This window comes from Anopheles coluzzii, chromosome X (genome assembly GCF_943734685.1).
Source record: "Anopheles coluzzii chromosome X, AcolN3, whole genome shotgun sequence".
NCBI lineage: Eukaryota > Metazoa > Arthropoda > Insecta > Diptera > Culicidae > Anopheles > Anopheles coluzzii.
Window position 1 is genome coordinate 3,074,914 of NC_064669.1, and position 13,529 is coordinate 3,088,442.

The window sequence follows — 13,529 nt, forward strand, 5'->3', positions numbered from 1 at the left end:
CTTTCATTGGTTTCGTTTTGATTTGCTAAATATTTTGTGTTTAGCGCTGCGCGCTTTGAACATGACTGCGACAGTGACCCTTCGCGCGGCTATACTATCGCGATAACGCTTAGTTTGTAAATATGGCCGCTAATGATCAGCAGCAGGACGACACCGTTTGATGTACGTCAACGGTCGGAGGCGCGCGCACGCGTGCTTTGATGGTGGTGTGTACAGTGCGCTGCTAATTTAGTGCACCCTTCTTCCGGCGGTCACCCGCAGTGCTCCATCGTACGATCGTAGCTGGAATTTGTAATCTCTCCCAAGTTGGAATCGTGGGGAGACGATTTTTTTTAGCTAACGATTGGCGGATTTGTTTGTTCCTCGTGCCGTAATATTTAGGTTTTTTTTTTGTTTTTTTTTGTCAAATATAATTTGTAGGTCCACTTCTTCCAGCCATCGATGTCAAGCCCCACTGACGTGGATGAACTGTGGTGAACTTTCAATGCGCTGCGGCGCCCTAATCCTGCCTCCAACGGATTTTGCCCGAACCGCCAATGATGGCCAATGTGGGGCGAGTGTGTGCGCTTCGTGGAGGTAAGTTTGTATTGTTTCACAGTTTTGTTCGGCTCTTCTGTGTATTCTTTCTATCGCTACTAGCATACGAGACGATAATTCTAACAATTGCGCGTGTGTGACTGTGTATTTCTTTTGTTTTTTTTCTTTCTTTCAAGAATAACGTACGACACCAATCCCTCGGCAGGGTTATCAGTTGTCTGTAAATATTTCATCTCGCGATAATTTTCCTATCGTCGCCCGAAGAAAAACAAACCACATGACCCCCGGTGGTAATGTGCGTGTGATGGAAGGCCACGAAACCGAGGGCCCGAGTCGGCGCACTACATTTTTGTCACGAATGGCGGGCGCTCCCATCCTTCCTCTCACTCTCTCTCTCTCTCGATCACCGTCCTGCTCATAAACTTTGAGGTTGAAAAATTTCGTAGCATAATGACTATGCTAAAGCATATTTGGAGTAAATAGTTTTGGCAGCGCTCGTCGGGCCCGGTTCGGTTCTGTCCATCTACGCTCAGTAACTTCAGCGGCGTTACTCTTTGTTCGTCGTCCCTTCCTCTACGTAAGTCTAGTGTAATGTGTGTGTGTGTGTGTGTGTGTGTGTGTTTTGTTTGCCAACCCTGTTGGAAGGGAAACAGTTCTTACCGTTTTTCGGCTTATTTTAAATTCCAATGCAAGCGTGAATAGTGTGCTCTGTCTCACAGGGAGGGAAAGGTCTTTGCTGTCCACTTGGCGTAGATTGCTTTGCACGGGGGCTTAGTGACCAATATATGGGGGATGAAACAAAAAAAAACGCACACACACACACTAAGAAACAAGTCTAAGATGAATTACAAACGGCTTTGCCACGAAGCTCTAATCTAATTGTACGTGTCGATCCCGAATGCAATTACATTTTTTGTGTCTGTACAAAAAAAAAAAAACAAAAGAACGGCAGTAAAAAAAAGGTAAAGAAACACTGCTCACACGAACCTGATATTGGAGCACCACGGGCAGCCCAGCAACGTGAGAGCGACCGACCGAAGGCTCGGTTGCTGCCAGCTTCGGCCCCAAAGTAACGCGCGTGTGTGTGTGAGAGTGTTTGGTCCTTTGGTGTGCTGCTGCTGCCGCTCATATTCCGGCGGTCATTCATCGGTTTCCTTCAGTCTTGGTACTTTCGTTACTTAGAGTAGGTTGGTCTAGCTCTTCGCGCCCCGGGTCCGCCGTCATGTACGTCTCGAATTATTAAAGTAATTGTTGTGCGTGTGTTTCCCTAAAAACTACTTCCCCAAGTTATTTCATCGCTGTGTGGTGTGCATACTTTTCTTTTTGTTGTTGTTAAAAGCCTCGTTTAAGCCACCAGTTTCCCAGAGTCAGGTTAGAACCCCCCAAAACTACTGACGACAATTCCCTGTCTCTGATCGTGCTACTACGGTAATTCTTAGCGTCCTACTCCCAAACTATCGACACACACACACACACACACATGATGAACCATGTAGCGCTGTGACACGATTAGAGTGGTTTGAATTTTCAAAGCAAAAGCGGAGAACATACTGCGGATACAAGCAACACGTGACGCAGAGCAGCACCGAGCAGGAGTGCTGATGGTTCAAGGCACGAAAAAAAAAAAATGCTTTCAAATGGCGGGCGTGTAACGAATTACAGGCACAAGTGTGTTGCCCTGGTGGCGAGAAAAGTACACCGCGTGTTCTGTAAAAATCAATAACTACAGCGTGTACTCTCCCTTCTTTTATGCGTGAACGCATACCACCGCAAAAAGGATCACACCGCGCGCGTGTGTGTGTGTGTGTGTGTTTGGAAGGAAGGGTGGTTTTTAGTAAACGGCTAAGTTTGCTGCAAAATTTTTCACACCTTTCCGTGTGTGGTTCGCTGAAGCGCTCCAAGGAATTGGAAGGTGGGGAGTACATCAATGCACCCGGAATGCACGTCACGTCTGTTTGGTCTGGATGGACGGTGTAGGAGCGGGCTAGGCATTCCGTACTGCTTTCTAGCGCAACAGATATTTCGTAAAGGGACAGAGTGTGTGTGTGTAGGCAAAACGGTACTAGAAGTCCGTTTGGAATTTGCATTCCATTTGAATATATCGATCAGGAGACCCCATCTCAGAGGAATAGCAATAATAGCAACAACAGCAAAAAACTGAATAGTACAACTGAGGATAAGGCATAACGATGTTAGGATATATGATGGGATACTACATATATAGGATGGGAACTGGTTGGCATTGCTTGATGGTGACGATTTTCTAATATCAGGATTTGATCTCTCTATCTCTATCTCCATCTCGTGCAGCATTTATCTTTCGTCTACGAAAACGCTATCCTGTGTATCCTGTAACCGCCGCTAGCTGAAACTATCCAAACATGTCCTGGATCTACCGCTCCTCCGTATCTGAAGACGAGGAAAGAGACGAGTAAGTATATACCCCTATTCTGTAACCAGTTTGCAAACCTACAGTGAAAAAGCCGGGGATAGTCGAGGCTCATCTCCAGATTCAGAAAAGCTCCAAGATGAATGATAGGTTATGGGTGGCTCTCTCACCATTAGGCATAGGCCTGGACTGGGAAAGAATTCCAAAGCCTATGCATCGTACCGTTCCAGCCGTCTGAACTGTTAACACCCTGGTTTTGGAGCAATCATTCTTATGTCCTTGTCACAAAAGGCACTATGTTGGGTTGTATTGCAAATGCAACGTATGCATTACTTTTATTCTTCAAAGTTTGCTCCTGCGACTTCGTTTTGCTAAGTTTATTCTTCAACTTCTTTCTCCAAAGTTTGCTCCTGCTACTACTCTTCCTTATTTTAAGTAAAAGTCAACCTTTTGGAGGTTAACTATTGATCCTATGTTTTACAAAATTGTTACTTCCCATAGCATAGCGAGCTCAAATTTGCTCCTACACTTCGGGGTTCTGCTCGGTTCTAGTTTCCCTGCTCATCCAAATATGCACTCATTTACAGCAAAATATTTGATACCCGTCTGGTGCATATAAGTGCGTGTACTCGAACGGAATGTGCCTGTACTGGCTGGCTGGCTGGAGTGTGAGATGCTGCGCGCTGCTGCTTACATAACCCGACTGGCTCGGGGCGTGCGTCAGATTCATTCATCGGATCCTTTGTCTCGGTGGTGTTCATTCATGTAAATGTGGGTTTGGTTGTTTATTGCATTTCCTCGTTCATGTGTGACTAAATATGGCACGCTACTTCAGAGCAGCGACACAGCAAAACCCTTGAAACCCGCGGGGGCCCGATAACGCGGCTCGGAGGGAGGACGGAACTGCCATCCAACACAACCCCTCGATCCGGTCGTCCCCTGCTGGAGCAGCGATTGTGTTTGCAAGCTTCGTGGCAGCAATAAATCGGTCGCACAATCACTGCCTGTCTGACGGTTTGTGGGACTTTCCAGTTACAAATTCCAATGCTGCTGTTCACACAGTTTTTGTTTTTAAATTCTGTGCTATGGTTGGTTGCTTTCCCTCAGCCTAGTCAGCAGTAGAGCGTTTGGAAAAAAAAAACTGCTCGTAAACTTATCGCTGCATTTGTGCTTTGTGCTCCAAGTATCGGGACCGTTGTTTAAATATTCTTCATCAATACATCAATATACGTATTATTGTTGTGGGCAAAACAAAATGGGCAGGCATTGTTGTGCAATGACAAACAGTTGGGAGTTTGTTTTATGAATCGTGAGGGCATAGGGCAGGTTGAAAACAGCACATCCAGTACTTCTTCATGGCCAGCAGTACAGTCAAATCCTAAATACAAAATTCAATTCCGAATGGTCTCATGCTAATCCTTTTAAAGAGCAAAGGCCCGTTACAATGATTATTAGTTACGGCTACGGTAAACGATCATTTTTATTGTAATTTAATTGAACTGTAATGTCTTCATGCAAAATGATGAGAGATTTATATTTGGACTACAAACTGATCGATGAGCTTCATTATCGTGAAGTTTAAAAACACCAACTTTCCACCTAGGTCACTTGTCAGCATTGTTTGGGACAGAATTATGTGCACCATGTGCGTCATCCGTCAACATAAGTTGTAAAGAAGCTTGCATGAAGGAAAGAAACAGAAAGAAACGCGTGCGAAGGGAGGGTTTGTGGTGTTTATTTTTGTGTTTACGTTTTGTCAGGCTGTTAAAAAGCGAATAATGTAGGCATTTTCCTTGACAGCTGCACCAGAAGAATTCTTCCTATCATAAAAAAAAACTTGAGCAGCAAAATATATTTTTTTTTTACGCAGAAGGAATCACTTCAATTTGACCGATTTTTGTGCATTTTTTTGGTTTAAATTTATTCTTTTTTCGTTAAAATAGTTTTGTAAAATCTGGTTGAGAATAATTTCGTAAAATTCCAATAATTATAATACTTATAATGCAGTTAAAAATATATCGAAAAGAATAAGGCAAACATGTTGTACGTAACAAATTGTTCGAACAACGAACGATAAAACTGGTTCCTAGTGGGTTGACTGCAATCATTCCTAAACACTTCCAGCGTTGCTCTTGTCAGCTGGCTGGAAAACATCTGTATATAATCATTAATAAGTGTGCATCTAAACAATAAAATAGCTGACAGCTCACAGAACCCAGCTAAAGAACAATGAGTGAACCCGTACGGGCCGTCGGCGTGAGCCGCCAAGTACGCTCGTGTCCGACCTTGCGTCCGGCTCGCTGTATTTGTTTACATCCAAGTGTCAACCACGCGAGAGAGAGACGTTCGCGCTATGCCGCCGTATCAAACAGGGAAACATCTAAGCAGTGCTGGGTGATAGAAAGCTAATAAAAAAAAAACGAAGCAAAACAAAACTATCGATTAACCCACTAGTGCAGCCTGCCCAAGAGCACCGTCGCCCCTCTCGCACTCTCGCGCCGTGCGGGCAAAGGGTTATTGCTGTTAAAAGGGCCGGCCAGTCGCTTGCAAAACACCAGTAGCAGTTCTGTGTGCCATTGCTGAACACAACAACGCGCCCGATTCCGAAGTGTACAGTCCTCCCCCGAGCTAAGCTGTTCAGCTAAATCGCGAAGTGCGCGCACTAAAAAACGCAACCCGCGGGGCTTGATTCACAGTGCAAATCATTGCTGTTTTTGCCCAGCCTCACAGTTGTGCGGTGGCTCCAAGACACGTCGGCAAGTGCTGTGCGGTGTGCTGAAAACGTGTGTGCGCGAGCGCGCGCGCTCGCGCTTGTCCGCTTCTTGCCACTGTTTCATGCGTATACGCCAAACACAGCTTCCTTGCGCTTCATGTGGAGCGCGCCTTTTTGGCATAGCAATTTGAATACAGATTAACACGCACACACACAGACACACATACACGTGCGCACACCTTTGTCTACAACGCTGCGTAACCTGGAGCGTGGATGCGTAGAGGGTAGAGGTAGAAAGGCAGAGGGAGCAAGAGAGAGAGAGATAGCGAGAGGGCAAGATTGCGCAAGAACGAGACGGTGCGAGACAGGTGCGCGAGAAAAGCCGCGTGTTTGCGATACGCGGGAGAAGAGTAAGCAGTGTGTGTCTCGGCAGTTCGGTGCCGAGAGGGACGCCACGGACACAACAGTGTGTGTGTGTGTGTGTGGGAAGAAGCGGGCCGGTAAAAACCGGTGTAGCGTATCCTAAAAGAAACGTGTCTCTATAATAGTTCGGCTAGATTTGAGCAAAAGTCGATCGATCGATCGATCGAGAATCATTGCTTGCCCTACTGCCGTGCTGCTGCCGTGGTCGCTTTGGTGCGCGAACAACGTTGCAGGCTTCGAATTTCGAAACAGCAGTTCAACGAACTAATTGTGGAGCTTTTTTAAAATCTAAGCTTTTATAGTGATCCAGCCTCCAGCCAGCCGGGTAGAGTTAGGTAGCACAAAAAAAAAAAACAAATAGAAAAGGAAAGACAGCTAGCGATGGCTTACCAAGGCGAGCAGAAGCGTGATACGACAAACAGTTTGAAAGTGACGCAGCTCGATGCCCAAAGTGAGGAGGAGGAACGCTCGGAGACAGCCAAGCTGACCAGGTAATTAATGTGCCACCGCTTGCCAGACCCCCTCCCCCCCAGCCCAATCAATCAACCCGTCCATCAACCAACCGTGGAAAGAGCGAACCCCCCACACACAACGCCGATCAATCAATCGATAAAGAAAGCCGCCGCACCGGCATGACAAATTTGATTACCAAACGCCACGACGGTGGTACTCCAGCAGTAGTTGCATCATGGAGAGAGCGAGCAAGAGGGATCAAATAATAGAAAATAAGAAATTGTGGGACGATATATATCAGAAATTTGCTGATTTCGACATACACGAACAACTTTTTTACCTTTTTTATTTATTTATTTTTAATTATGCTTCCCCCCATTTTCACATTTCACAGATACAACGATGGATCGGTCAAGCTGCGCAATCCCAACATTGAGCTCATGGACCAAGACATCCTGTACCATCTGGCGCTCGGTAGCGGCAGCCACGATCTGCACGAAATGTTCGGCGACGTGAAGGTACCAGGGTCGTCGCCCAAGCGATACAAACCCCCCGATACACCTCCAGAGCATGTTTTCTCAAACACACCGAAATGTCCCTTTTGGTTTGATTTCCAGTTCGTCTGCATGGGCGGCACGCCGAAGCGCATGGAAACGTTCGCGCACTTTATAATGGACGAGATAGGCTACAAGCTGCCCGCCGGCACCCAGCTGCAGGATATCAGTGCATTTTCCTATCGCTACTCAATGTACAAGGTATGCTCGTTGGCGTTTTGCTGTGTTGCCGTTAGCGTTAAGTACACCAGCATTTTCCTTTTTTTTTTAGGTTGGTCCAGTACTCTCCATCAGCCATGGTATGGGCGTACCGTCCGTCGGCATTCTGCTGCACGAGCTGATCAAGCTGATGTACCACGCCAAGGTGAAGGATCCGATCTTCATGCGGATCGGTACGTGCGGCGGTATCGGTGTCGAGGGCGGCACCGTCGTCATCACGGAGGACGCGTACGACGGTTTGCTCCGGAACAGCTACGAACTGGTAAGCGCGGTTTGCTAATGCAGTAGGCACAAGTTGCTCGAGAGGTAATAATGTTTGATTTTGGAATTTCTGCTAAACGGTGTCAGGCAATGGGTCAGCTTTTTTTTTCTTTCAAAATTAGTACTGTTTGTGCGGTTCAGGTGTGCAAACTTTGTGTAACATCTTATCGCTGACAAAATCTAATCTTACTGCTGCCCCTCGAGGTATGACGCGAAGACGAACTTTGAATGCTGTCGCGTGCAGGGATGAGCAACTGTTTGGGGCAGCGATTGTGTTACTCACACGCTCATATATGACATTGCCAAAAGTGTAGGAAGATGAGGTCCATTTAAATGGTTTCAAACTGTGCATCAAACTCGTATTGTATTTTTTTCATTTATATTAGTTAGTCCCTAAGCCTCCTTTCATTTATAGCCAATTCATGTTACATGAATCATGTTAACACGATGGAAACCTTACATGTGGATGACTACACTTGCACGTGTCTTTTAGACGGCGAGGTAGTTGGATTTCCCCAGTAGTGTACGTGGTTTTAAAAGTGTCGAGAAAGCTCTGATTCATTTTCAATAGTTGCACCATTACATTACAGCCTGTTACGTGCCATCCCTTTCGTAGACTTTTTTTTACCATTTCCCACAAATTCGCTTTAGCTTCTATTTTCTAACTGTTTTCTTCTCGTCAACTTAACGTGCCGTCAGCAGACGTACATTTGTACCTTCTTATCTACGCCAACCAGTCGGATGCTAAAGTGCGTAATAGAAATACTTCAATTTTTCAAATCGCGGTCGATGTGTGCTCAACGTTGCCTTGTTTGTACAATTTGTTTCGCCGTAAGGTGACTGGGCAAGAATTCAGTACAACAAGTGTATGTGTGTAGGGGTTGTTTCCCCAGCAGTTGTTGTTATATTTTATTAACTTTTTGAATTTAGTGCAATACCCATTCCTAGGACTATTAGAAACGCCCAGTGCTGCAAAATGTCACTGTCAATGTCATAAGAAAATCTGTCTGAAACAAAATTCATGTCAGCATCACGTACTCCATTGTGATAGTCAGAGGTGATACTCAAAACGATTGGTGAGATGAATGCATGCTCCGTGACATTTTTGCAACCAACGCTTGGTCAGTCACTATGTCATGACTTTTTTTTTACTGTGATCAGTTTTGCAAAATGTCACTGACCCAGTTATAACAAATTCCGACTGAAACAAAATCATGTCGGCATCAGGAGCACTACTGTGATGATCAGGGGAGAGACTCAAACAGTTGTTGCAACCATCACATGATTGGTGACATTTTGTGTGGCCAGCTCTTGGTCAGTCTCTTGGTCGCGACATTTTGTGTCGGTGATCATCCCGATAGTCTTGGGAGATATGCGGTGCCGTGCGAGCGGTTCCAAGAAACAAAACGAGCATGTTTTCTCGCTCTGTGTGACCTGACAGACAATCAAACCAGGCAGCGAGAAAGCATGCTCATTTTACCACACGCCCAGTAAGTTCCAAGAATATCGTGATTATCATCGACAGAAAATGTCGTGACCAAGTGAGTGACCAAGAGTTGGGTGCTAAACAAAATGTCACCAAGCATGTGATTGATCCATCAACTGTTTGAGTCTCACCTCTGTTCATCTTAGTTGTGTATGTGAGCTGATTTGAGCTTCGTTTCAGTCATGAGTGTTGGTGGTGACATTTCGCAGCACTGTTCACAGCCAGAAAAAGTCATGATTATGCTTGTGACGGCATTAAGCTTAGCTTGTAAGTCAGAGTATCGCGGGTGACTCAAGCACTCGCATGTCGTGTTCGGCGTGTCATGACGCACTTTTATTGAGTATCAGCAATGAGCATCATGCTGCCACGGATATGCTCATTGTTTTTGTTGGTGAACATCTCGTGATGCTCATAAGATTTTGCAGCATTGGAAACGCCTTTTTGCTCGAGCCAGATGGGAGTAGCTTTTGAACGTTGCTCAGATTAGTAAAGGGGTCTTAAAGCGTCTCGCGAGATCATGCTAATTTAAACACAATTTAGTAACCATTTGCAATACACTCACACACTCGTTCTAGGCAATTCTTGGCAAAATCGTTCATCGTCCGGCTATTTTGGACAAGCGGCTGGTACGCGAACTGAAATCGCTAGCCACGCAAGATGATCCGTACGACACCATCAGCGGCAAAACGATGTGCACCTACGATTTCTACGAAGGTAAGAGCAGTAACAACACACCCCACGTGCCTGCTGCTAACATTTACCCCTTCCATCCTCACTAGGCCAGGGCAGGCTAGACGGTGCGTTCTGCGAGTTTACCGAAACGGACAAAATGGCCTACCTGGAGAAGCTGCGCGACTTTGGCGTGGTTAACATCGAGATGGAGTGTACCATCTTCGCGGCGCTGACGCACTACGCCGGCATCAAGGCGGCGATCGTCTGCGTCACGCTGCTGGACCGGCTGAAGGGCGACCAGGTGATGGCGCCGAAGGAGGTGATGAACGAATGGCAGCAGCGGCCCCAGATACTGGTGTCCCGGCTAATCAAGAAGCATCTCGCCCAGATGGGCCAGCTCAAGTCGCTCGCCTCGACGCCCTCGTCGATCAAGTCGCCGCGCCGATTTAAGCTGGTGCAGCAGGAATCGGAGGCGCACGAGTAAGGCACAGCGGGGGTGCAACTAGCATCTGCTAGCAGCAAATCATCCCTTTTCCCCTCTCCCAATCCTGCCCCCCCCCCCCCCCACAAGCCCCTGATTGCCCGAATGGAGGCTCAGCATCTGCCACGATATTTTCTGTTTCTGTTGTTTGTTGTGTTTTTAACCAGCGTACAGGCTAGAATATTTCTCACTAACCACGTGTGCATCTATGGCATGCATATCCGTAACATTAATCGCGTTATTAAAAAGACAAATAAAGAGTAGCAAATAATACAAGCAGTCCTAGCAAAACAAAAAAGCAAAGGAAATAGGGAGAGAGAGAGGAAGCATTGGAGGCGGTATTGTGGTAAAGCAAAGCGAGGGGATTAAACACTAAACACACGCTGATACATACGAAAAGCGCATTACGCCAATATGAATAGATCGTGACAGTGCCTGCTGCATATGAGCAGGTTCCCTCCCACCTCCCTGCTCACAAACACCCATACACTGCACAGTGTAGGTACAGGTCACTGTAGTATCAGCTTATAGAACATAATTTAAAAATTGGCCGCTTACTATAACTGCTAACGAGCCTTTGATTTTTGGTTCTCGAATCATACCGCCCCTTACTTAGGGGCATCTTACTTACTCTCTATAGAATTCAACATGCAAATATCGATGTGTACTGGCTTTCTGTATTGGCGGAGTGTTGCGTTAAAGACACACACACAAACACACCGGCAAACGCACCTAAACTTAGTAGTTACAACATACCATAGATATTGTGTTAAGGGGTGTACTAAAGAGGAGAGAAAACATCGCTGCCGTGTGTGCCACTGCCCGAGTGTGTTGTGTGAACAAGCGAAAAAGCAACAACAAACAAACAAACAAAAAGGTTACTTGCATGTGATGCATTGCAAACGTTTGATATTCCAATATAATATTATACCACAATTTTACTAAACACAGTCTCCGACGACCAACAAGATCGTTCCACAATTACTAAACGTTGTAAAAGCCGTTTTTGTTTTTCTTTCCTGCCATGCGCGTTGGCACATAATGGAAGAAGCTACGCAGCAGTTTGTCGTTTCGGTGGTCTAATCGTATTTCGTTAAACCAGCGGAATGAATGTGTGGCGGGTTTGTGTGTGTGTTTTTGAAAGTGTTGTAATTTAAACTCGGTGTAAAGGTGATACGTTTCCCGGACATATACGAGTGTGAGCATTAGGTTATGAGTTTGGCAAGGCAAACCGATGTTTTGGTTAAATATTGTGTGTGTTCCCTCCGTACCCTTCGCTCCTCATTCCCGGAACGTTAAAGAATTAACAAAACATAAACACGTTAAACATCATGACGCAACGATCTCTTCATTAAATGAAAATAAAATAAAACATTAAAAAAACAACATCAAAAAACAATTTACTCACTGGAATAGTTTGGTCAATCGTGACCTCGGAAGAAAGCATATCGGTTGCTAGAGTGAGAAAGAGAAATTGCAACATTTAACGTATAGTTAAGCTGAAAAAAGAAAGCGTATGTTAATGCAATACTTAGTACACAGTTTGTACAAATAAGACATTACATTACTGATGCGAGAATTGTGATGCTGCACATTTTTCTCATTGAACAAATCTACCTACTAGCTCTACAGGTTGCCCTAATCGTCCATCAAAGAGGACAAATCTTCATCTATAATTACTTCATCTATTTACCTGCTTACCTCGGTAAAACTCAAAGAAAATATTTCGCCCCTATTCTGGATAGGCAGTAAAATTGGTTAAATTGTAGCAAAAGCGCAAAGCAACAAAGCAATTTGTGGATTCAGTCGGTTTTCGTTTGTGGTTACGTGTCTGAATAAAATATTGTCAGACAATGGATTTGTTCTATGTGTGTCAGTTTCATCCTATTTCCTCCATGCTTCATATTCAAGTACGTCATGTCTTCTTTCGACTAGTTCAATCGGGGACCACGTGGAATATTACCGCAGTACAACATATTGACCATGCAAAAAATATTGGACAAGATGGCAGAATAGTACCTCAATATGTTACATCTTTACATAGATTGGTAAGCTGCGTATGATAGGATGAAACTGTAGGTCAAAATGAGTTTTCAAAATGCAGGCCAAATTAACTGGTGAAGTTAGAATGGCAGTGGCCAACGCGACATGCTAGCTGAAAATGAATAAATATCTCTCAGGATCTTCTACTACTATCCAAGGTCTTGGAATATACTGATGGTGTAGACATCCTTGGCGTGTGCGTCAGTGACATTTCCCGTTAAACGTTTTCGATTGTATCCAGCGATTGCAGCAGGCTAGTATTCGAAATATTGCATTCTATCAAAGCGCTTGCATTCGTCATCTAGCAACTTGGTCTTCATCTATTCACGCGTTTCTTGGGTAGGTTTTCCAACGCAGTTATACGAGGATCGTAAGACTCCGGAAGGGGTAATCGTAAGGCCGAGTAACCATCGCTATCTTCTATCTTCTATCCGGCTACTCTAAGCTGCCAAACTAGGTCTTCAAACTGCTGAACGTGGGCGCTCAAGGATGTCACTTCCTTCCACTTAAGATCTGTTTTTGCGAGGACTTGTTGGCGAATGTATGTTCAAGAACTTCTCACAATTCGTTCGAATTCTCTTGAATACATGCGAAATATTCATCGGAGATGAAACTCACTAGCAGGAACTTGGCCTTGCCGTCCATTTCTTCATACTGGGCCACTTCACTAGCTCCTACTGTAACATCCTTGCTAATTATGCATATCATACTTTAGAGGCTTTCAGATACAATACGAGACAATACTTCCAAGTGTCGTAGCCTGTTCCGAAAAACTTCAGGATGCTATGAGCCGATCTAAAAAAGTCCGTACTTGCTGATAGTTTTATTAAGACTACCTATTTCTTCACGCTATAACAGACTACTGCTATGAGCCTGTACATGTAGACATATGTGATTTTGAGATTAAAACAATCTTCATGAATTGAGGATCCAGCTAATAAAATCAGATTTGCGTGAGGGGTGCAGAGTTCAAAAGTCGTTTTTATCCACAAAACATCAGCACCGACCAAAACATGGCCGTTAAGCCTCTAATTCATTCGTGACCTTGGTGGCCACTTGTGAGTCCATTTGCTCTTTAAATTACTAGAATAATATCCGTAGTATAATAGAAGATTTATAAAAGTACAGGCAGTCCTCGAGATACACGGTACCTCTTATACGCGGATTCGGAGATACGCGGTTTTCTAAATTTGACAGTTCTTTGAGCAAATTGGACTGAATTGACACATCAATTGTAAATTGCCAAATAATTTCCGTTTCGATGGAATGTTAAAAACTATTTCAAAAGGTTTAAAACT

At 44.8% G+C, this 13,529-nt stretch overlaps 1 protein-coding gene across 9 annotated transcripts; it reads left to right on the forward strand.

Annotated features, from left to right (window-relative positions):
- Window positions 1-994: 994 nt before the first annotated feature.
- Window positions 995-11,571, forward strand: LOC120951657 (uridine phosphorylase 1). 9 transcript variants are annotated; one of them, XM_040370502.2, is made up of 7 exons: window positions 995-1,114; window positions 2,848-2,968; window positions 6,910-7,033; window positions 7,133-7,270; window positions 7,341-7,550; window positions 9,611-9,749; window positions 9,815-11,571. In XM_040370502.2, the coding sequence occupies exons 2-7, from the start codon at window positions 2,919-2,921 to the stop codon at window positions 10,189-10,191; spliced, it is 1,038 nt and encodes a 345-aa protein (XP_040226436.1). In that variant the 5' UTR covers window positions 995-1,114; window positions 2,848-2,918; the 3' UTR covers window positions 10,192-11,571. The 9 variants fall into 9 exon arrangements, with proteins under 9 accessions (XP_040226436.1, XP_040226481.1, XP_040226426.1 ...); XM_040370547.2 differs by lacking the exon at window positions 995-1,114 and adding an exon at window positions 1,575-1,724; XM_040370492.2 differs by lacking the exon at window positions 995-1,114 and adding an exon at window positions 1,576-1,761.
- Window positions 11,572-13,529: the final 1,958 nt, after the last annotated feature.